This window comes from Protomyctophum bolini (assembly GCF_963924005.1).
Source record: "Protomyctophum bolini genome assembly, chromosome: 18".
Lineage (NCBI taxonomy): Eukaryota > Metazoa > Chordata > Actinopteri > Myctophiformes > Myctophidae > Protomyctophum > Protomyctophum bolini.
The window spans coordinates 21,693,990-21,717,981 of record NC_137879.1 but is presented as its reverse complement, the minus strand read 5'-3'; the positions used below and the strand labels follow the sequence as shown (position 1 = coordinate 21,717,981).

The window sequence follows — 23,992 nt, the reverse complement described above, 5'->3', positions numbered from 1 at the left end:
GCAGTAAGTAGATCACATTCCATTTTCTGTTTCAAAGCCTCAGTGCCAGAGTTCTTCCTGTTATCTACACTTGCACACTTGTAGTTTGTGTGCAGTTTTTTGTTTCTGAGCTGCAGTGTGGTATTATTAGATAACAGCTCTTGCTCAGACATCGTCTCTCATCCACTGACGGTTGATTGCAAATATATGGTGAGTGAATTCTTTAATCCACTGAATTTTAAAACTTTTATTTTCTGCAACATCACTGAATTTCATACAACGAACCGAGCTAGTAGGTTTACAAGCTGATGGGTCTTGGTCTTGAGCTACAGCAAGTAATGCATTGTAATTGTCTCATAATTCTTGACTTGAGTTCACCTTTTCTAATACCCACACCCTGAATGGGCATGATTCCTGTGTTCGTCCTGGAGGTTTCCCGTCTCTTGTGGCCACAGTGTATTAATGCTGTTGAACAAAACCTTTAAGTCACCTCTTCATTATGAAAGTGTTTCTGTCATTTATATATTTTTTGTTTTGTTGGTGTGCCTTTATTACTTGTGCTGTGTCTTTGTTATCAATTTGATGTGTAATGTAGTTAGTAGAAATGTAGTAACACCCAGTTACAATTGTTACTGGGTGATTCAGTTTGAAACTTTATTTTTATTGACATTGTTTTGACACTTATTGGTTTTGAGCATTAGATGGGTTGACACGGCCAGCATTTAAGCATCCGAAGGAAGCTGCATACGAGAGTCTGAGGTTTGGTTTTTAGCTTCCGTTGTACGTGCTGACTTGAAAGCATGCAGAGTTGCAGACCTAACAGGAAGACACTTGCCATATACTTTTTTTCTTACAGTTCACTTTTGTGTTTGCAGTATTTTTGGGTTTAGCTTGAAGCCCAACATCATAATGCACAGCTTTAGGTTTACTGCCATTAAAACAATTGTAAGACTCCAAAAGACATCTGTGCAGACTGGAAATGTTGAGGTGCATTGCATGGCTGCTTGGCAGCTTTTAAACGAATGGCTCTAATGTTACTAGCAATCTCATTTCAGTTACTGGTCCCATATGTGATGATGATAATGCAAGATCATATCTTCCGTTGAGACAGATATTGTACAGTATCATATTACTAGTGCATCACCTCACCCACTGAGTAGAATTAAAAGTTTGAATAACCCCTTTCAGTCAAATAACTCACAAATAGATTTAACCAATATTTATTATAGATTTAGAATACAAGTGTGCATATATTATTTTATCTTGGTGTTCTCCCTGCTCGGCACAATTACACACCATCATTAAACATTAAGAACAGTGAGATAGATATACAATAACAACCCCCCCATGGGGAACATATGCATGTGCATGTATTAACTGTATATGATGCTTTCGGGTGTGCCAGTACAGTAGAGGGACCGCCACACGGTAACTCTGTAATTTCTCAAAATCGGACTCTGAATAAAACAAAGAATCCTAAATGGTTAAAAAGTGAGTGCTGGACGGTATTCCTTTCTATAGACTCTGACAAAAAAACCAACACTATGACTCAGACATATTGGTCGGATCGGTGTGGGATTAAAATCTGCCTGTGTTGTCTGAGATTCAAGGCAACTGAAATCACTGACAGTAACAAAGTCTTGAATATATTGACCTGTCAAATAGTACTCTGATCTTTCTTCATCATCACCATATACAACTGTATCTTTATATGTGTTACAGGCATAGGGTGAGGAGGCTCAGATAGGAATACATCAAGGTAGGAATCATTCCACTCTCCTATGGAGAGGGACTCCCATTACGATTCGTTCCTGGACCGAAGTAAGTGCATTACATGGCAGGCAGATTGCTATGTGGACCTCCAATCTACATCCTGCTGTTCAACAAAGGAGGAAATGGAAGGTATCGTAAAGGTCACTTTATCTTATTGAAGAAGCCCTGACTCATGTCCTGTCTACTCTTCCTCCTACCATAGCATTTCAAGAAAATAAATTCAGTATAGATCACCCACTTACTTAAGAAAACAGATTTTCTGTAACCTGGCAATTTGCCAAGCTTGAATTACCGGTAGTGTAAATCCAACATTTGACAGAAAGGAATCTCAGCTTGCGATGTGCTGCAAAAGCTATCATTATGGTGTCCACTGTCCAGTGACTTGGATCGACATCTGAGTTTCTACTCTTTTCTCTTTTGGCTCAGACACTGGCTGGATCCACAAGCATCAGAAGCAGTTTCAGCGCTTTATTACAACCACATTCCTGGAGGGCGCGCTAGCCCACATGAGAATGCTGGATCTGCTGAGTGTAGCTGAGGAGACCCGCATCCTTTCCCCTGGCCAGTTGCATGAGCGAGTTGACATGTTCACCACCATCCTTACCAGCAAGGACCCTCAAAGCTCAGATGCTCTTCGAGCTTATATAGAGAATTCCAACTCTGTGATATCCCAGCTCATCACAAAACATGGTAATGGACCTGTAGTTTAACTGTATATAAATGTAAATTTTATTCTGTATGAGGGTGAACAATCATTTGCTTTCTGTACGTGGCACAGATATTAAAAACAGTCACACCTTACTCATTTCCGCCATCCTTTTATGATTGACATGAGTCCATTTGTCTTTTGTTTTCAGACCCCATGGTGAAGGAACACAAGGAGGTGCTTTTACAGCAGTACAGCCAACACAAAGCTAGGGAGTCCATCAGTCACCCCAGCCTGAATGTCTCTTCCCGAGCCTTGCTTCTGGTTGATGGGCCTTCTGACCTCCAACAGAAGGAACATGATCTCATGCAGGTGGCAGCCACTCAAGGCGGTACACTGCAGTGGAGAAGTCTCATTCGACAGCTTGGTCTTTTAAAATTGTTTGACCCTCTGACACGGGTCAGTTTGCCTCCTAGGGTCTCCATGACAGTGGGTGTGGCAGGGATTGGCAAAAGTACCTTGGTTCGACACTTTATCAGGCAGTGGGGCCAAGGGTCTATTTGCACAGATGTGAGCTTTGTCCTGCCTTTCCAATTCTGGGAGCTTAACTGCTTGGAGAAGATATCAGCTGAGAGGCTGATCAAGCTAGCCTTTCCTCATTTACCAGACCCTAGTCTGGTTTTGAGCGGCTCTTGTCGGGTGTTGCTAATATTCGATGGCCTAGATGAATTCCGTTGTCGTTTGAATTTCTCTGATGCAGCACCCTGCACTGACCCCATGAAAGAGGTGTCCATTGATGACCTGGTCACCAACATCATCCAGGGGAATCTGCTCCCGGAGGCTACAGTATGGGTGACTTCCAGGCCGACAATGGCTTCACTAATCCCCGGAGGATTGGTTGACCGGGTGACTGAGATCCCAGGCTTTAGCCCAAAGGATATCCATACCTTCCTAAACCACTACATGTTGGAAAGGGATTTTGCAGATAAAATATGGGAACACTTAGAGTCCCATAAGATCTTAATGTTGATGTCTTATGTGCCAAGAATTTGTCAGCTGGTAACCGATACTTTGAGGTACCTCATGCAGACAGCCACCCAGGAAGGCCTCCCAAGGACATGTACAGAACTATATGGCAACTTCTGTGCCATGAAGGCAGAAGTAGGTGAACCAAGAGGCAGGGAACCTGTAAAGGTAGATCATCTCCATGGAAGTAATCGAAAGCTGCTAGGGAGTCTCGGACGGATGGCATTCTATGGGCTCCTCAAGCACAAGTACACATTTAGTGAGCAGGACCTCAAGACCTATGGAGTAGATCTACCATCCACCCAGAGCAGTCTTGGTGCTGGAATCCTTATTCACGAGGAGTCCATCATCTGCACAGTGTACCGGTTTACACATTTGACCATACAGGAGTTCCTAGCAGCTACTTTCTACCATGTCTCCTCTAAGCGGGCCATTTTTGACATGTTCTCAGAGAGTGCAATGTCTTGGCCCAAGATCGGATTCCAGAACCACTTCAGGAGCGCCTTACAACACTCTCAGCAAGACGATGCTGGGCATTTGGATCTGTTTGTGCGTTTCCTGACAGGACTGCTGTGCCCAGAGGCTGCAAAACCTCTTGCAGGGCTGTTGGCCCTTGGGAAAGACGATGGTAGCCAGAAGGCATGGGCGGCAGGGTTTCTGCATGGTCTCTTGGCACATGGGAGCGCTGTGGTTTCCTTGCGTGCCGTCAATCTAGCCTACTGTCTGCAGGAGCTGCAGCATGTAGAACTGCTGAGGAGTGTAGAGGAAGATCTACGTGCTGGCAGCCTGGGTGGGAAGTTGACACATGCCCATTGTGTCGTGTTGGCCTATCTACTGCATGTGTCCACAGAGTGCAGAGAAGAGGTCAATCTAACAGCTTGTTTGACCTACACTACTGTTAAATGTCTGCTCCCACAGCTGCTGTACTGCAGCTGTCTAAGGTTAGAGCCTCAATTAATAAAGCATTCTCTTATAACATGACATTTTGAGCATTCACAGGATGAAAACGTTTTCTTTTTGAGGGCCCTCCTATGCCCAGCTTTGTGTGTTTGTGTGAACTCTTATTCAGTATTGAAAACAATTGTTTTTCAGACTAGAGAATAATCACCTCAAAGATGATGTCATGGAACTGCTGGGAAGCTTGCTGAGTTCCAAAGACTGCCATATCCAGAAGTTGAGGTTAGGTCACGCTTGCATCGATACAGAGTGTTGTATTCCTTCTATGCATTCGAATTTGAAGGAAATGATATAACACTAAAAGCACATGATGCACATCCATTTCCAATCAAATCCAATCAAGTTGTTCTTTTGATTTAGTAGCAGCCTAAACCATAATCCTATAAATAAACCACAAACCTATCATTTCCTTTATCCTACCAGTCTTGCAGAGAATAAGATCAGTAACAAAGGTGCCAAAGCCCTCAGCCGTGCTCTCTTGGTTAACAGGACCCTAACCACACTAGAGTGAGTAGGATACTAGTATGTCTGATGCTATACTACTGTGATTGCCATTATTATTATAAACCACAGTGCTTTCCTCACTTAATTTAGTAGTTTCAGTTGTTATTTTACGATTCATGTAGCCAAATAACCATCTTTTTGTGTTGTAGTGTCCATAGCAACAACATTGGTTCCAAGGGAGTTAGGTTTCTGGCAGAAGCCCTCAAAATGAACCAAGTCCTGCTGTCAATCAAGTAAGTGAAATGTTTTGTGACAGGATTGAGCAACATCAGCTGCTTGCACAATACTAGAATAGCATTTTCTGTCACTGGCCCAATTTGGTGCGTTCACTGCGTTGTGCACCAGATCTTGTGTAGCAGCTACATACTATACATACTATATATATACACACTTTATTTTACTTTTTAATGTAGGAAATGTTACTATCTGAACTATTGTTTGGGAAACTGGACATGGGCAACTAATAAATCACTATTTAGTGTTAGATATGTTATGCCTCATTATTGTCATTGCATGCCAGCTTCCAGAACAACTCCATAGAGGACGAGGGTGCTCGGGCTCTGGCTGAGTTGCTGCAGATCAACCGCAAGCTTGTTTTGCTGAAGTAAGTTACAACCAAGCAACTGAAATTGACATAGCTTGCTGCTGTGTCATGTGTGTGTGTGTGTGTGTGTGTGTGTGATAGAGAGAAAGAGAGTGAGGCACACACACTCTTTTTTTTTTATCCCACGATTTTGTAACCCAGTTTTTCTTTTCACCCAGTGCCAATTATCTAAGTAATGCTGGGCGCTACACTTCCTCTGCCAACCTGGGGGGGCAGCGGACTGACCTCATGCCTCCTTCTATGCATGAGGAGTCCAAGCTGCTTCTTTTCACCTGACAGAGGGGAATTTCCCCGGCCGGACGTAGCGCGTGGAAGGGACACGTTATTCCGACCAGTTCCTTTCCCCTCCATCAGGCGCCCCGGCTGGCCAGGGGGAGGTAGTTTTAGAGACCAGGATTACGGCATGTTTTTGTGAGGGTATCTACCCTAGGGGACACGGGGAGAACATGCGCCACACAGAAAGGCCCTATCGCCAACCCCCGCCTCGGGTATGGGCACTGATGACGCGGAGGCGGGAACACGCCGCCAGTGCCCACAGCGTCCCCAGCGGGAATCGAACCCAGGACCTTGTAGCTGTGAGGCGACAGCACTACCAACTGTGCCACCGTGCCCCGCGGCTCACACACTCTCATACATTATGAGAGTTTAATTTAAGTTTATAAGAACTGAGTTGTGTATCTTACATATTGTGTCTGATACTGGGTTTATTGCACATGTTGCAAGTGTGCAAGCCAAGTAGGCCTATAGTACACACATATGGAGTTGCAATTGTATAAATGTGTCTTTCTCACATTCTTACATTTCTGTCTATGATTTCCTTGTGATTATTCCAGTGTTCAGAAGAATTCAATTGGAGCGGATGGAGCCAAATGGATTGCTGATGCGCTGAAAATCAACCGGACTCTTACAGAACTGATGTATCCGTAACATATCCGTATATATTTCATATATCTAATTAAAATTACATTTAACATCAAATTAAATAGCACAGACCAGCAATGCAGCACCATTAGTATAAATGTGCTATAATATATAATACATTATAACAGTATAACATACTGTTATACTAAAAATCTAAAAAACACAGCCCTACGGGCCGCCAGTTCAATATCACTGCTATACACTCCCTACATACAGTATGCTTGTACTGTACATGTACAGGTATAGTGAAGCATTTGTTCACTGTACCATATTATAGTACTGTAAGTAGCATACTCTAAATATGAGACCCCAGCAGTTCCAAGAGACTAACCACATTTATTTTTCATGTCACTATAGCCTCTGCAGCAACCAACTGGGGGACAAAGGAGCAGTTGCCCTGGCCAAGAGTCTGGAAGTCAACCACACACTTATATCTCTGAAGTCAGTACACTTCATCTTCAATCAATAAAACACCATGCATCACATACTGTACAAATACTGTACTAGAATTTGTTCATCTACAACAGTGGTTTTCAACCCTTATATCAAGGTCCATTATTTATTTGGCATTTGAGCCACAGACCACCATTTGATGGGATTTTGCCTCTCAGACCAACAATTCCATGCTGTATTGATGTTGGTACCATAGGAAAGATAACAGGCAAACATTGATCAAAATAACAATTCTTCTACATTCTCTAATTGTGTAGAGTTCTTAAATTTAGTAATGCAGATGTTTAACAATAATTGGACCCCAAAGGGTTCATTTAGTTTCATTTTACGCTCTTAAGAGTTAAAGATCTATAAGGGTCCATTTGGTTATCAACTGTCTATCATTTAGCTGGGGACCACCTGGAACCCCCTCAAGGTTGTCATGGACCACTGGTGGTCCCCGGAACACTGGTTGAAAACCACTGATCTAAAAGGTTTTGACTTGCATTGTTTGTTGGTCATAGAGTGTTGATAACCGGTCATTTGCTGCTGTGTCTTAAAGCCTGATTTATGCTCAGCAACAGTGTCATGTGATGAAATTCTAGACAAACAGAATTTACATTTCAACTGAAAATAGTATCACTTTTTCATACATGTTCCCTTGTTGGATTTTGGTCTGCTGCCAGCCTTCAGAGTAACTCCATTAGTAACAAGGGGATGACGGCTTTAACCCAGGCACTGAAGCTGAACCACGGCCTTGTTACCTTAAAGTGAGTAACCCCTCCATATCATGCTGCTCTCAACATCATGTTGACTTCTCTGTAATCTCATCTCCCATGGCAGCATCTTCCATCTTCAAAAGAAGCCATAAAACATTTTAGAGCATGCTGAATGCCAGGACTGTTTTATAATAAAACATTTTAGGTTGTTTTTTGTTCGTTTGGAACTACGGTCTCCCCAGTCTCTGGCCGGAATCGAAAAAGAAAATGTATTGATGGTTAATTATCTGTACATGTGAGTTAGTGCGCTGGAGATAATGTGTGAGGCTAAAATGTCTTGACCCGAAGCGGAGAACAACAGGAGAGAGTTAACCTCCTGTTCTTCTCCACTTCATTTGTGTCCCTTTGTTGTTAGCCTGCGGGAGAACTCCATCGGGGTGGAGGGGGCGAAGGAAATGGCCCATGCCCTCCGAGAGAACAGCTCTCTCAGGAACCTGGAGTGAGTCAAACGCATGCAACATGCAGAGATAGGGCAACGCTGTACACACTGTACACTGTACACACACATGCTCCATCCAGAGTATACCAGTCAAGGCTCAAGGCTAGCTAATGTGGCGTTGAAGATCAACGGGAACACTGACTATAAAAATCACACCCGTGTGAAGTGAGGGGCACTCTTATCATCTTACAACATGATGATATAACATTGAACTAAAAACAAACATTAAACATTTTTGGCCAGCTAGGGCAGGAGGTATCAGGGGTACAGACTTTAGTTTAAACATACAACTCCCCCCCCCCCCCCCCCATTTGTTTTACGTTATGTTTAATGATAAAACATTGATTAATTGTGTTGCTTTGTTCCAGTCTAACAGCAAACCTGTTGCATGATGAAGGTGTGAAAGCTATTGCTGAAGCAGTAAAGGTCAATCGAGCTCTCACTTCTTTACAGTGAGTTTATTTTATTTTTGTTTACTTTGTTTGTTTCGTTTTTTTTGCACATTAACAATGTAACAGTTTCGTCATATTTAGTTCATAGAACGTGCCATAGAGGGGAAAGGGAAAACATACTGTATATGTATGCCTTCACAATGAAGGAACCACAAAAAAATAAAAGCAACAAATTAACAAGGGAAAAATGTAAACAAATTCCAGCACCAAACATAAAACAAAGAATACATACAAAAACAATGACGACGCACGTGCACATGCATGTGCGCACACACAAGCACATGCACGCACACGCAATTTAATGTACAGTGTTTCTCTTCTTGCCAGTCTACAGTGGAATTTAATCAAGTCCACTGGCACCAAAGCATTGGCTCATGCACTGATGTCCAATTCCACAATTCAACTCCTGGAGTAAGAAACTCAACATTTCCATTGCAGCATTATACATTACTTCTATAGTTTTCACATCTTTTTGTCTTTGCCTTGGCCTGTATCCCATTCATATCTATTTTCATTATTCTTTGAAAGTGGCAGCTGACAGTGGACATTTTAGATTACCTGTTAGAGAATGATAATGATGTGAAAAACTCAATATGGTTGACTGATTTGTTCTCTGTCTGTGCATGTCCATATGTGCTGCAGTTTACAAGAAAATGCAATCGGAGATGAAGGAGTTATTTTTCTCGCTGAGGCCCTGAAGACCAACACAACTCTGTGCACTTTATGGTTAGTGGCACTTTTACATACAAATGACTGTAAACAATAGGTTGACCAAAAGCGATAGAAACTCTGATCATTGCAACATGTTAGGGTTCTCCTTTTTCGTACAGTAAATTTTGTATCAATGGTTTGTGAATGTGCATGACTATATGTATATGTTTATGTGTGTGTGTGTTATGCATCATCTCTCTAGTCTCCAGGGTGTCTCAGCAGGGGGAACTGGAGCCATTGCAATGGCAGAAGCTCTGATGTGCAACAAAGCCCTACATACATTAGAGTAAGTTCATATCTGTGACTCTGCTTATTAACTCTTTTGGTCACATGACCTTTGTCCATGCTCATTATGTGGCCATATTTCCTTGTCTTAGAACCCCTCTTTGTAAACCCCAGACAATGCAACTGCATTAACATCCCATTCAGTACAACAAATGACTGTATATCAAGAAGAACAAGGAAGGCCCTAGCTTACACTTAGTTCAGGCACACTTGTATCGAGCCAATGATAAGCTTGTGTAGATTGGTCATCAGTCAGCGTCACCTTGCTGCTGAAAGTGCTCACTGTTTGACATGCCACATGTCAAACATTGATGAAACTCGGCCACTATAGATAGACACATGTTTGCTGTGGATGGTTTGGTAGAATTGATGGTAACATTTAACAATTTTCTCCCAGGCAATCACTTCCTTGAAAACACTTACATTTGTCTGCCGTAAGAAATCACTAGTGAGAATGGCAGAGTATCTGCTGCCACATTCTAGCAGTTTGTCTATAATTATTGCGATTGCACAAGGGAAATTGACCAGAAAATGAAACTGCATTTCCTCCCCAATGTTACATTCTGGTTCTTGTTCTATTCTTTTGGCCCTAATATCACGTTGTCCACTGTGTTTCAGCCTGCGAGGAAACTGTGTAGGGATGGAGGGGGCCAAGGCCCTGGCCAATGCGTTGAAACACAATAGAAGCCTCAAATCTTTGAAGTGAGTGGATCACATAGCAGAGCACTGTGTGTGCCATTTGGTAATATTGATTATTGATCAGTAAAGGAAATAGGGAATGTATTTTTTGACTGATATATTAACAGGATAATTGTCTTGCATGTGATGACAGGAGTGTTCTCCGTGTGTGTATATTTATGCGTGTTAATCTGTTGTATTTAGTCTACAGGAGAACTCTCTGGGTATGGATGGAGCCATATTCATTGCCACAGCCTTGAAAGGAAACCACCAGCTGACATACATAAAGTGAGTCCTCCACCTCTTCACATGCACCCTTGCTGTATTGACTGTTGAGTAGGTTACATGTAATGTGTCATATGTGCGTTACCATTTTGCTAATGCCAAAATCAACCCTGTAGCTTGCAGGGAAATGCCATTGGACAATCTGGGGCAAAGGTGATATCTGATGCCATCAGGACCAACTCTCCTGACTGTGTGGTGGATATCTGAAACAGAGATTGACAATATAGCTCCCATATCGTCATCCTTCTATCATGAAGGTCATTGTACTGAAATAACGCGTGACAGTTCATTCAGTTGGAATGAATTCATTCCACTTAAAAGAAGAATTGTAATCCACCTTGGCTACTTGTGATGTGTGCCTATGCTAATGTTGACAGGAATATAACATCATAAAATGCATTGTTGTAAATGCATTAAATGTGTTATTAGATATTTACTTTACAATATATATTTTGTGGACCTACACAGGATAAATCTCTGTGATATTATATTATTGTGTTATTTAGTTTCAAATCACTAATCAATAATCGGAATGGTAATGTACACAGTAATTACAGTATTCATGCAAATGTATTTTCATAAACCCACCTCTATCTACCAGTTGATATGCTACTGTAATTGATAGTGAGTCCACTTTTACGAAGGTCTGCACATGATAAAAAAAATGATTTGACAAAATCTAGATGTGTCTCTCCCTTACAAATACCACATCTGTCAAGGCACACAGAGGCAAACAGGTACAGTACAGTGAATTTTGAATCGAAGTATGCAGGTTTAACGATAACTTGTTGTAGTGGGTCTTTATATGACAATTGTAATGTTTGTACTGTATGCACAAGGGTTCACTTTTAATGCTATAGCAATAAAACCTCCTTATGTCATAAAACACGTTTTAATTTCTTTGATGCAGAGCATGAGCAGTGACAGTCAGTCCTGGACACATTGCATGGCCGATTCATCTGAAGTGGATAGTGGTTAGGCTAAATGTTCTTTTCAAATTACCTAACACTTTGATTTAACATTCCAACACCCAGTTCTTGGCTAATGTATGTGATATTTATATAAAAACGCATTTTACAGGTTCTAACTTCTAACTGCTTTTCTTTCACCCTTCTTTTGTCCTCGACAGCCCCACCACAATGCTAAACATTCAGCTCAATATGCAAGTAACCTTTATGGCATTCTTCTCTTGCTCATTCTTGTATGCTTTACTGAGACATTGATAGGTTAAAGTTAATAACATTTTAATCTATGCATAGTTTGTAGGAACAAAAGCATGAAAATAGCCTATACGGCTTCAGATGAAGCGTTACATTATTTGGTCAGTTCATGTGTTGTATTCATACTGTTGCCATAGTGACCGCCAGTAATGGAGGCAGAGATGAGGCCACTTTGGCTTCCTTTATCTTTTTGAGTGAGAACCTGCAAAGTGTTTTTAAGGTCATTTTAAAGTCGCACTGGATGCCATCGACGTAGCAACATTTTTGAGGGGCCCTCCTATATTCAGCTATTAGTGTTGATTTTCGTCTTACACAAACATTAAATTCCCATTGACAATGAATGGAGAATTTACGTCATAATGTGGACGAGCAAATCGGCTATTGTTGTCCTACACAAACATTACCATTGACAATGAATGGATAATTTACGTCATGTGTCTGTGCACATAGACATGTTACGTCATGATAAGAGCGCCCCTCACTTCACACGGGTGTGATTTTTAACTTTTCATGTGACCTCCAATGACACAAAGGAGACTTTGAATAAGTAGTTTTTATTGGGCAAAATATATCGCCTTATATAAATTAGCAAAAGGGGGAAAAAAACAGTGTTGTGCAATCTGTATACAAAAATGGACCCTTTACATTTATCTGTTCTTTGAGACATCATCCTAGTCAGTGTATTGAAATAAACAGTAACACTGGATCTCTGAAAGGAAACAATGTTGTGGCCTGTATGAATAGTTTATTATGAGTTTGTGTATGCGAGTGTGTGAAAGAGAAAGGAGCACATTTGTGTGTACACACGTGACGCATGTCTACCAGTCCATACATGTCCATTCAGAAGTCATTATCACTCTCCTCCAACAGCTGGGGTCTAAGGGTCCCTCTAGGAGGTCGGGTGACCTTCGATGCCGATCCCTCCAGGCTGTCATTTTCATCCTCCAGGTCTTCGTTCTCCTCCTCCTCCTCCTCTTCATCATCTTCGTCATCCTCGTCCACGTCAATTTCACTGTCCTCTGTCTGTAAGAGCGATCACGCAGATAACAGGTATTTAAAATAACCACCGCAAATAGGTCTTAGACGCCCAATACTGGACTGTAGCTACAGTAGCTAGCAAACACGGCATACTTGCATGCGCATTGGTGCCATGCATTGAAAATGGCGAATCTACAAGCTCATAACACATCCATTGTGCGCTTGTAAATCTACGATTTTCACTGTGTGACACCACGTGCAACAAAGTAGTTATATCAAGAAGGCACTTTAAAGTATTTTGGTGTGGGAGCTTGGGTGGGATGTACACAAACAAAAGGATGTGGTAAACTGGCATCTACTGGAAGGAACTACTGCCCCTACATCCCAGAGCTACACAAACCTTTCCTTTCCTTCGTGTGTGGGGACGAGGGAATGAGCTTCTGGAGGCAGACATGGTTGGCTTTTGAAATGCATAAGGAGAGGGAAAGGTTGCATAATTGAAATGAGTCAGAGACAGAAACTGAGGAAATGAAGTGAAGGAAGTTGAAGAAACAATTGGTGCAGAGAAGCAATTTTGAAAAAGTATAAAATTATATCAAAATGAAAAAGGATCAAATGGAAATGGAGCAAAGAGTAGCTGTTAAAAAAAAGGATGATTCAATTCTGAAAGAAAGTTAGCATCAGAGAGAAGACTACCATTCTGTACTCTCAGGGAAAGCTGTTTTGCTCTTTTATTATGTATCCAACAGCACACAAGTGAACTTCAGTGCAGCATTCTGACATGAGCTGTTTGGATGTGTGTTTGTGATGTGGATAGTGCCATGGCTATAGTACTTACCTCTTCGCTATCACCACCTTGCATGTTACCGATGGATCGAGTACCACCTCGACCTGTGGAGTAAACAGTATAGAGGTCCGAATTTAAGAAAATATTAATTATTTACTTTAATGGGGGAAACAATATATAAATATATATTTATTCTTACTTTTACCTGCCACAGTGGCGTGTTGGGTGGGCCGTGGTTTCGCAGGCCTGTGGTCCTCCATGTCACTGTCTGAGCCTTCATCTTCTGGGATATCCATGTCAGAGTCAGAGTCTTTCACTGCAGAGAATAAGATCAGTGGTTCTCAAAGTGGGGTCCGGAGACCCCCAGAGGTCCTTGAGGGGGTTCCAGGGGGTCCCCAGCAATAGTAGTTAATAACATCACACTCTGAACCGTGTGTGTGTGTGTGTGTGTGTGTGTGTGTGTGTGTGTGTGTGTGTCTCTTACCACCATTCTTCATCATCCTCCTCTCCTCCTCCTGTACTTTCTGCTGCATCTGTCTCAGAGTATTCTCCGTTTCCTGTAAAGGAGTAGTTGGTTCTCAAACTTTTTCATGGCAAGGACCCCAAAACACTAGGTTACCAAAACGCACGCTTGCACGCACACACCTCAAAGCGCTCCTGCTCTAGTCTGTGGTAGTCGTCCAACTGAGACTCCAGGAAGCTGAGGTTCCTGAACTTCTCCACATAGGTCTCATACTGTTTCTGAAGCTCCTCCTCAATCTTTTCATACTCGTCCATGAAAGCCGGCCTGGGAGATATTGAAATACAAAGAAATACAAAGATTCCAGCATGATGATCACATTGTATTGTTATTTATACAGATGCATTTGACCCATATATCTTCTGCAAGACAGTAATTTGTCTGTCTAGGGGGCAGCGGTATGACCTCACCTAACACTCTGCAGTGTCTGAAGCCTCTTTTTGTTTCTTTCCAGCTCCTGTTTCCTCTTCTCGATCTTAGCCTCCAGGTTGGTCTCGTCGGAAGCTACATTGTTCAGCATGTCTTTGGTCTTCTCCACACTTTCCTGCACCAGGAACACATGGATAAGTGAATGAGAGAGAAGGAAACCTGCACGACTGGGGAAACTTTCGATACAATGCAGAGTGCAGACCACACTTTGTTCGGTTATAGCTTATTGAGTCAGTTAATTTAGAAATTTTAGAGGCACACTATCCTACGAATCATATTCCGATATAGGCAGTTACTGTAGTCATGTAACCAGGCAGCATAGTGCGATAAGCTTAATTGTATAAAAGCTATTATTGGATTGAGATGCCATTTAACACAGCTAGAATTTAGCCAAATCTTTCAAATCATTCAGTACTATTTAACCGATCCCTTTGTTGTTTTTTAATGCATCTGTTGTCATAGAAAACAATGATCATGGATGCAGTAAAATGGTTAACATGGTGGCAGGCAATAATATTTTTGGGAGGAAACTAATTTCAAAGACCTGGCCATATGAAACTAAAGCGATGACAAATGCAGAACAATCAGGCAGGACATTCTTGGAGTGGAATCCATTTGTGACCTAATCACGTAAACTGGTTTAGATTATTTTTCCCATTATCACATTACTAGAATACAAGTAAGTAAGTGCATACTGTATATACAGTACATAAAGTTACTGAGAAATTATAGAAATAAATAAAAAGCTTTTATCCAGCCTGTAAAACATACCAGAACCTCCTTAATGCCTGCTCTCAGGGCCTTCTCGGTCTCATTGATCTCTAGAGGTCTGGCGATGGCAGCAGTTCTCATTTCCTGGAGGAGACGGAAGACAGACAGATGAAGAGTTACAAAAAGATTAGGTTTACCCATTAATCAATCTGTGCCAACTTCGAGATATCTCGTGAATATACTGTAGTCTGCCGCGATCGGATGTAGATGTTGCTATGTATATACAGTAGCAACATCACACACAATATATATATGTATATATTTTTTGTGTGTGTGTGTGTGTGTGTGTGTTGCATAGCTCACTCGCAGGTCTACTTCCTTTCCCAGAAGGTCATAGAGGGATGCTCCAGTGGTTGTGATCTCTGAGGCCAGCTGGCGAGCTGTTTTAAGGTCTGCAACCTGAAGGAAGAGACAGGCGTGTTTAACATTTATATTATATCATACATTCTCCCATTGTGATTGGCTGAGAGACATTCAGATGAGTCTCAATATCTCCCGCTAACAGCACTCTATTGTTATTATTATTGCAATACATTATGAGATCATGTCTGCCGCCTTCAGTTCTTCACTCATGAAACTATGCTTCAAACTAAATTAAATTAAACCCACTTGTACTGGGTGGGGATGACTAATTAAGTAGTATTGAGAGGAGAGATGACAATACCTTACTGCAGCAGTTAGTATCATACTACACAACACTAGAGCCGAGTCCATTCTTATAGCTTACCCGAGATCCCAGGTCAAACTTGAACTTGCTGTTGTCATCCTCCACTCGGTCTCCTGAGGCCATCTCTTTGGTCTTCATAGCACTGTAGAGCACTGAAGTGATCTTCAGCATCTCTTTCACTGCATAGCCATCAGCCTGATAGAGACGCTTGGTGTTCAGCTTGATATGAGCTTTAGTTGCCTGCAATCAGGTGACAGGTGAAGAAAAGCCTTAAATTACAGCAATTTGCAACACTAGATGTTTTTAATAATGGGATGAATCTAGAGTTGCAATAATTTTCTTAGCAGAATTTTTTAGCAGAAAGTAGCTCATAATAACATGATGTCTACGGTGGAGTTTTATGAAACAAACGCTTTGTAGATTGAAATAGGATAATTCAAGCTTTCCCTACAGCTGCAATATTGGTGACTCACCGATATTGCAGTTTAACGTTGTTTAATACAAGCAGATCGGAAATGCAATTGGGATCAATGGGATGTCAATGTAAGGTATTGCAACTCTAGATTCATCCCATTATAAAACAAATCTATTGTTGCAAATTGCGGCTAAAGATACAGTACTTCTTCATAAAACAAAAAGAGATATTACACAGCTTACACTATTTTCAACTACAATGATATAGACAGTTATAATAGAGATGCTAGCTGCAGGCTTGGCCCTGCTAATATCATCTGACATATATGGTCATGTTGAGGCATCAATGACATCACCATGAACTGTGCCACAGCCTTGATGAAGAATATTCTGTCTGACTCCGTGTCCACATCACTGGGAATGTCCATTTGGGGCTCATACCTACATGTTCAGACAATGAAAGATTACTGTATGTGGCTTCAATTGAACAATCTTTAAAGTAATAGCCTACTTAATGCCTGTGTTGTAGCTCAAAACAGCATACCTCTTTACCAACCACAACAGTATTTCTGCTACCAGAGTAAAGTTAGGTGTTCTGAAGTTTTCCATAGATATCAGGCGAGGATAGCCCAAGGCCCTCATCATTTCTGTGAAATCTGACAAGAGAAAATGAACTCATATATGGTGGCATCCTTGATGACCAATATGTTACGGAACAAGTTTTTTTCAAGGTAAGCAAACTGTTCAAAACCGTGCAAATTGAAATATGACGTTTAAAATTAAGGATGATCATGACAGTGAATTGTACTTACTTCTTAAATCTCTGAAGGACATAATAATCCTGTCACTTCGGGGTACACACTTATCTTAATATGAATTTAGATGAGGATGTGTGTCTTATTGTTCTAGGTAGACAGGCAGATTATTTCCCAAGACTGTAGCACAATAAAACAATATACGAATTAACGTAAATAAGGACCCAATTTAAAAAAAAGTTAGCTAGCTAGCTAACTCTCGGTTAAATGCTCTAAATGCGACAACAATGTAATCACAACGTATGGAAGGAGAAAGCGGACACACATTGTAACCTCATAACACATGAAGGTGTAATTCATATCTGGTTTCTTAAAAAGGTAGAAAATAGAAATGTTTACTGTCGCTCAGTTAGCCGTTAGCTAACCCAGCTCTCACAGGTTGTGATTGTGTATTGTCGCTATGGAAGCCAGTACTACGGAAAGTCAAAGCAGACAAACAGTACTGTAACGATAACAAACAGTAGAACCTCAAATTACAAGGTTGTCGATCTGATATTTAAAAAAATAAATAAAAATAAAACAAAGCAAAAAAACATTTAACCACTGGCTTAGGTGTGGATAGGATAGACACAAATGCCTGGGGAAATATATTTGTGGCCTACAATATGCGGTGTGATAGGAAAGATAAAGCCAATGCAACATTTTGGTATAATACCCTATAAACTACATTACCCATGAGTCACCGGCGCCGCCTTCGTCTCACGAATCACTACGCTCTTTCGTTGGGATACGCCCCACCATGGGATACGCGGAGACTGGAGCGGGAGTTGTAGGTTTCAAGGCAGCAACTCTCCTGTCAAAGCTTTGGTTTATTTGGGTATCAAGATTGAAAACCGCCATGGCAATCACCCGAAATACAATGTTTACGGTTTGAAACTACTGAGACAACGCTTATTTTGCCATGGTGAACACTGAACAGCGTTTTAGAGGCATCAAAGAAAAAATAAGTCCCGCTAACGTTATCAACAAGTGGATTATCTGAGACATTGTCCTGCGACTGGACACTCGCAATGGCTTCGAGAGGTAACGCAACGTTAAACAAGTAGCACATATTTAAAACTGGATATTTTGCCCACAGCTTCTGTAGTCTTTTATTGCTAGGCTAGCAGTGTTGTTAGTAGTTCCGTTTGTCTACGCTGCTGCGAAACGGAGCTATGTTGTTAGCAGTGTTAACTGATCTCATACAGTCCCACACAACACTCATCTCGGCAGTATTGTAATTTGTAGCGCTCTTTACTCGCCGATTTAACTTGCCTTAAACTCTTGTATATCCGTTTGAAAGTTGTTGTAGCATTTTAAAAAAAGAAGTTAATACCCTCTTTTAGTTGTTCGTTTTGTTTGTTCAGTAACTAGGGGTCTTCTCCACCGCCGTTAGCGACCTGACTTGCCCCTCTTGGCACGGTGGCACCCCCCGTGAAGTTGTAAACATCCAAAATTCCAAATGTCAGAAACTTTACGGGGGTGCCGAGAGGGGCTACCCTCTTGCCATGAGTTCTTTAGTTTAGTATACAGAAAATAAATTTTCAGGTGGGTTGCCAATTTCAGCCAATCAGAGAGTAGAGTACCCATTTATCAGTTTCACATTCATCTGTGTTCCAGATTCAAAATGGTATGCTCATTTATTTGTGTTGTGTCATTACATCCTGTATGAGTTCTCTCTTGATTGGATAAACTTGGTTATTTATTTTACCTGAAAATGCATTTTCTGTTTACTAAAAGGGCTGGAGAAATGGGGAGACCCCTGGCTGTTACTAAACAAACACTATAACTCTAATAATTCTTACTATCAGAATGTTGGGCTAATTAACACTTATTTTAACAAAACATTTTTTTTTACTATATTGATGATGAATAACCATAAAAAGACTGCAAACCCTTGTTGCTGGTGGTTCCGGGGAGCTGGAAAGAGGGGAGTCCCACGTTTTGTGTTGCTAACACACCCTACCTTTAGTAAAAATAAATGTCTCCACTTTTACATGAGATTCACATGGACAGCATGTAGTCTTTTATTGCTAGGCTAGCAGTGTTGTTAGTAGTTCCGTTTGTCTACGCTGCTGCGAAACGGAGCTATGTTGTTAGCAGTGTTAACTGATCTCATACAGTCCCACACAACACTCATCTCGGCAGTATTGTAATTTGTAGCGCTCTTTACTCGCCGATTTAACTTGCCTTAAACTCTTGTATATCCGTTTGAAAGTTGTTGTAGCATTTAAAAAAAAGAAGTTAATACCCTCTTTTAGTTGTTCGTTTTGTTTGTTCAGTAACTAGGGGTCTTCTCCACCGCCGTTAGCGACCTGACTTGCCCCTCTTGGCACGGTGGCACCCCCCGTGAAGTTGTAAACATCCAAAATTCCAAATGTCAGAAACTTTACGGGGGTGCCGAGAGGGGCTACCCTCTTGCCATGAGTTCTTTAGTTTAGTATACAGAAAATAAATTTTCAGGTGGGTTGCCAATTTCAGCCAATCAGAGAGTAGAGTACCCATTTATCAGTTTCACATTCATCTGTGTTCCAGATTCAAAATGGTATGCTCATTTATTTGTGTTGTGTCATTACATCCTGTATGAGTTCTCTCTTGATTGGATAAACTTGGTTATTTATTTTACCTGAAAATGCATTTTCTGTTTACTAAAAGGGCTGGAGAAATGGGGAGACCCCTGGCTGTTACTAAACAAACACTATAACTCTAATAATTCTTACTATCAGAATGTTGGGCTAATTAACACTTATTTTAACAAAACATTTTTTTTTACTATATTGATGATGAATAACCATAAAAAGACTGCAAACCCTTGTTGCTGGTGGTTCCGGGGAGCTGGAAAGAGGGGAGTCCCACGTTTTGTGTTGCTAACACACCCTACCTTTAGTAAAAATAAATGTCTCCACTTTTACATGAGATTCACATGGACAGCATTCTATGCAGGCGACGGGATGACATTCACAGCACATTAGGCAGATATGACAAATGTACAGGTGGTTATTGTGGGGTAATCACAAATGATGTGAATTTTAAATCATGCATTGTCTTATCAGCCATTCTGCGCCATCTACAAGTTCACAATGTATTGCTGTAGATTGTCTATTTTCACTGTTTTAAAATGTTTTTCAAAATTATAAAAAAAAACCTGTTAAGATTAGTCATAAGCATAAGCAAAATGTGGATGTCTCTAATGAAAATGTAAGGTTTACTGATATTTAAAAGCCCACAATGGAAATAAGCTCTCTGACTCGTATATGGTATTATTTTGTCAATAAAAGCATCAATCAATCAATCCTTTATCTTTTTTCAGTATGGCAACATCCATATGTCAATATCTTCAAACACATGAGAGTTGAAGAATGGAAGAAGTCGAAAAAAGAAGGGAGTGTGACAATATACATGGTACATACATTACATAATATCACTTCATTGTAAGAACAACATACATGATATCCAACATTATTTCATTGTAACTGTGTCAGACATTAAATTGGAACATTTACTTTACTATAGTGTCTTAACTTTTATTTATGTCCCACCAGGACAAGACGTTGAAGTGTTCTGTGTTCCATATCAGGGGATCTGTTCCAGCCAACAATTACATCCTTGTACCAAAGAACAGCACTCAAACTCTGGGACTCACAGGGCACTATTTCTACCTCCTGTTTAAACCCACTCCTGCCAAATACTTTATGGTGCACCTGGATGTTGCTGCAGAGGTAGTGACTGATCCGGTTTGAATTCATAACCCTGACGGCTGACACACACAAATATATATAGTGTTGGGGCTTTTCTGCCTTTATTCGGATAATGCCGTTTTAGAATGACAGGAAACGGGGGCAGAGGGACAGGGAGTGACATGTAGCAAAGGTTGTCGGACTCGGGAATCGAATCTGTCTGGGCTGTCTGGGCTGCATTAGAGCCTATACCGGTATTTGGTATGCACCTTAACCACTGGCCACATCAGTGCCCCAGCATTTTATTTTAGTTAGTTGGGTCTGCTTACCTACTTGGAGCAGCAGTGTCATACTCCTGGCATTGCGTTGAAGTGTCCTTGAGCAAGACATTGTTCCCAGAGTGCTGCTTATTAATTGCCCTGTGCACCTAATACTTGGTTAAAATAGAGACAGATTCTGGTAACGGTTATGTGCAAATATGCCCTGCCAATTAATTTATGCTGCTTCCTCAGTCATTCAGCCAGTCTCTGATAAACTGAGGTGCTTCTTTGAATATATTTCAGCCATGAATGTCCTTATTAAGGTTGCCCGTGACATTCAAAGTTAAAATTCAAAGAATTTTCATTAATCTCACAATTAGTTGAGGGAGTAGTGTAAAGCTTCGGAGACTCACTGTCAAATATATAGTAATTTATATTACTATATAATAATAGTAATTTATAATACATCACGTGTCATTTGAAAGGCAGCTAAATATGAATTTCGATATGACATTGGCACGTGCTGTGTCTGGGGGCAAATATCTAGCAGTGTTCTTTGGCAGTACCAATGGTGCCATTTTCTGACACGGTTGCATACATTTTGTATACATTTTACACAATTGTTAACATTAACCAAATGTTAACCTTTCTCTCAATGCTGTATTGTATTTATTGTAGGAGGGCCTAGCGGTTCGCATCTCCTTTTCTAACATGTTTAAGGAGTTTAAGTCCACTGCTACCTCGCTGCATTTTCCTTTCTTGTGTGGAGCTGCAAAGGACTCTGTCTATGAAAGCACGGCCAAATCAGCCAGACGTGGTAATATATTAAATATTTCAACATTTTTACATCTTCTGTACATTCAAATGTCAAATTTGTTGGTTTTGGTTTTTCAGCACAGCATTGTAGCAGCAACAGTAACTCAATACAACAATGAAATGAATGAAAGAAAAGCTGCAGTAGCAATATCTGACAGAATAATAAATACATAATAGCAGCAGCAGACAGTAGTAAGAAGAGAATAAAAACAGTATTTACATTGATCATACATTGGTCACAGTAAGCTGTGTTCACTGTACACTGTACAGTGTGTATAAATATCTATTGTATTTCCATGTATCTACTGGTATGCATATGTACAGTACATTTACATATACTGTATAGTACATGTAGGACATGTATAGTACATGTGCATATACTGTATGTTTTGATATCCAAAGCTGGTTTCAGTGTGCATGGTGTCTTTGTGTTTAAAAAGTTGTGCTTTGCGCTATGGTGCACAGTCTTAACTTGAGACTTGCAGATTACAGACTATGGGAGCAGAATTAATAATGTAATTTGATGTCAAGAACTGTGATGAAACAAAAGCTCTCTCTGTGCTCACCGAAACATCACATGGAAACGAGAGGTGTCCAAAAATGCAGTGGCAGTGTTGTGGCTGAGCAAAATCTGTGGGGAAAATAGCGTGCATTGTGATAACGCCTAATTTTAAGACCACCACCTAAATAATGTGGTATTTAGACAAATGTAACCATTGCGTCAGCAGGGGACGTACAGAATGCGTCTTGTGCTGGGAGCTAAAGCAGCTTTGTGTAGCCTTGCACTGGGCGAAAGATAGGACCTTATAGTCTCTGAATACACAACACAGACACAATACACTGCTGGGTAACAAAATGTGTATGTGATACATTTAGATGTTATAGACGGATATAAATACAGTATATTCCAGTTCGGCTGCAGTTACTGTTTGTTTCTTTCAGATCTGGTTGGTCCAGCCCCCTCCATGGTGCGGTGGACCTGTCTCATGTTGGACCTGCAGTACATCCTGTCTGTCTATCTCAACCGTCACCACAGTCATCTCAAGTGTGTCAAGCTTTGCGCCAACATGGTAGTGAAAAACATGTTCACCAGTGACCTGTTGCTGGACCCAGGTGAGACTTGCTCTGATAAAGAGTGAGATTCACACAAATGAAAATGTTTGACTAAAACTGAATATGATGTCAGAGAAATGGTTGTTGCGCATCACTTTTTTGTACTGAAGAAAAGACACAGTTACAGCAACACAATACCTAGTACGATACACTGTGTAATTTTGCATCTGTCTGTCCAACATTGAGTTGACTAGCAGAACTGGTGAGTCACACATCCTGCATGGTGCTTCCAGTCATATTAGCCAGAGGTCCTCTCATGGGCCACACTGGAGAGTAGAGTTTGAATCCTCCACAGTGCATCTTGGTCTATACTATAGTGTGTCGCAGGGCGCCAGACGAGTATTTCCCATACATTTTTCCCATAGACGTTTCAAAAAGTATTTATTTAAAGACCTGTAAGCCTCGGACAAAGCCAACAGAGTTGACAAATCATGACAATAAACAAATTTTGTTTGGGCCGAACAAATAATTTGAAAGAAGAAAAAAAGTGTTGTACCCTACCCTTTTTTCTTCTTTCTAATTATTTGTTTGCCCCCCAAAATTGTTAATTGTCATGATTTGTCAGGGATCTCCATATATGGGCAATTGGGCATAAAAGGGACAAAGGCTGACTGGTACAACGGGTCCTCCCACAAAGCCCCATGTCTACCTACCTATCTCTTTGAGAACACAAAATGCCCTCATCTAAAACAAATAATGAATGATGCTAAGTTGAAGGACTTATTTCAAAGTTTTAGCATTCTTCATTATTGATAATACAGTGTAATCAGAAAAACTCAGATAATTACTTTCTGTGTGTACTGAATGCTATTTTACATTTTCAATTCTCAAAAGCTATTTTCATCTTTTCTCTTCGTGTGCCATCAGGAGTGTCTTTCAGTGAGGCCAAGCTGATGGGCCTGGCATCGTCTCGGGGCACTGGTCCCATGCCCAGGGACATGTCGTTCCCCGTGCCCAAGGGATGCAGCTGGCACGACCTCTACGACTACATTAGGTGGGCAACCGGAGCTGCAAACAGAATACAGATCAAAGCAAATCGGTATAGTTTTGAAAGTTCCTGGCTTGTTTCAGAGGA

At 40.9% G+C, this 23,992-nt stretch overlaps 3 protein-coding genes across 8 annotated transcripts in view; 2 read left to right on the top strand and 1 right to left on the bottom strand.

Moving 5' to 3' along the window:
• Positions 1-67: 67 nt before the first annotated feature.
• Positions 68-11,213, top strand: nlrc3 (NLR family, CARD domain containing 3). 2 transcript variants are annotated; one of them, XM_080789115.1, is made up of 19 exons: positions 68-189; positions 1,702-1,881; positions 2,179-2,442; positions 2,610-4,365; positions 4,517-4,603; positions 4,805-4,888; positions 5,035-5,118; positions 5,406-5,489; positions 6,323-6,406; positions 6,768-6,851; positions 7,529-7,612; positions 7,977-8,060; positions 8,429-8,512; positions 8,840-8,923; positions 9,155-9,238; positions 9,426-9,509; positions 10,127-10,210; positions 10,391-10,474; positions 10,588-11,213. In XM_080789115.1, the coding sequence occupies exons 2-19, from the start codon at positions 1,761-1,763 to the stop codon at positions 10,676-10,678; spliced, it is 3,411 nt and encodes a 1,136-aa protein (XP_080645241.1). In that variant the 5' UTR covers positions 68-189; positions 1,702-1,760; the 3' UTR covers positions 10,679-11,213. The 2 variants fall into 2 exon arrangements, with proteins under 2 accessions (XP_080645241.1, XP_080645242.1); XM_080789116.1 differs by having other exon boundaries at positions 1,702-1,892.
• Positions 11,214-12,213: 1,000 nt separating this feature from the next.
• On the bottom strand, positions 12,214-17,464 carry cluap1 (clusterin associated protein 1). Of its 5 annotated transcripts, XM_080788391.1 has the most exons (13): positions 17,338-17,454; positions 17,070-17,192; positions 16,802-16,913; positions 16,614-16,698; positions 15,904-16,083; positions 15,480-15,575; positions 15,177-15,260; positions 14,387-14,520; positions 14,102-14,243; positions 13,941-14,013; positions 13,656-13,772; positions 13,508-13,560; positions 12,214-12,714 (listed from the first exon to the last, which is right to left on the bottom strand). In XM_080788391.1, the coding sequence occupies exons 2-13, from the start codon at positions 17,089-17,091 to the stop codon at positions 12,532-12,534; spliced, it is 1,281 nt and encodes a 426-aa protein (XP_080644517.1). In that variant the 5' UTR covers positions 17,092-17,192; positions 17,338-17,454; the 3' UTR covers positions 12,214-12,531. The 5 variants fall into 5 exon arrangements, with proteins under 5 accessions (XP_080644517.1, XP_080644516.1, XP_080644518.1 ...); XM_080788390.1 differs by having other exon boundaries at positions 17,070-17,464; XM_080788392.1 differs by having other exon boundaries at positions 13,662-13,772; positions 17,070-17,464.
• Positions 17,465-17,644: 180 nt separating this feature from the next.
• Positions 17,645-23,992, top strand: part of wdr90 (WD repeat domain 90) — a 32,496-nt gene continuing 26,148 nt past the window's right edge. Inside the window, exons 1-6 of the mRNA XM_080790041.1 lie at positions 17,645-18,095; positions 20,362-20,453; positions 20,594-20,770; positions 21,667-21,805; positions 22,747-22,917; positions 23,785-23,911. Coding sequence (XP_080646167.1) covers positions 18,083-18,095; positions 20,362-20,453; positions 20,594-20,770; positions 21,667-21,805; positions 22,747-22,917; positions 23,785-23,911 — 719 coding nt within the window. The 5' untranslated portion in view covers positions 17,645-18,082. The remainder of the gene's footprint in view (positions 18,096-20,361; positions 20,454-20,593; positions 20,771-21,666; positions 21,806-22,746; positions 22,918-23,784; positions 23,912-23,992) is intronic.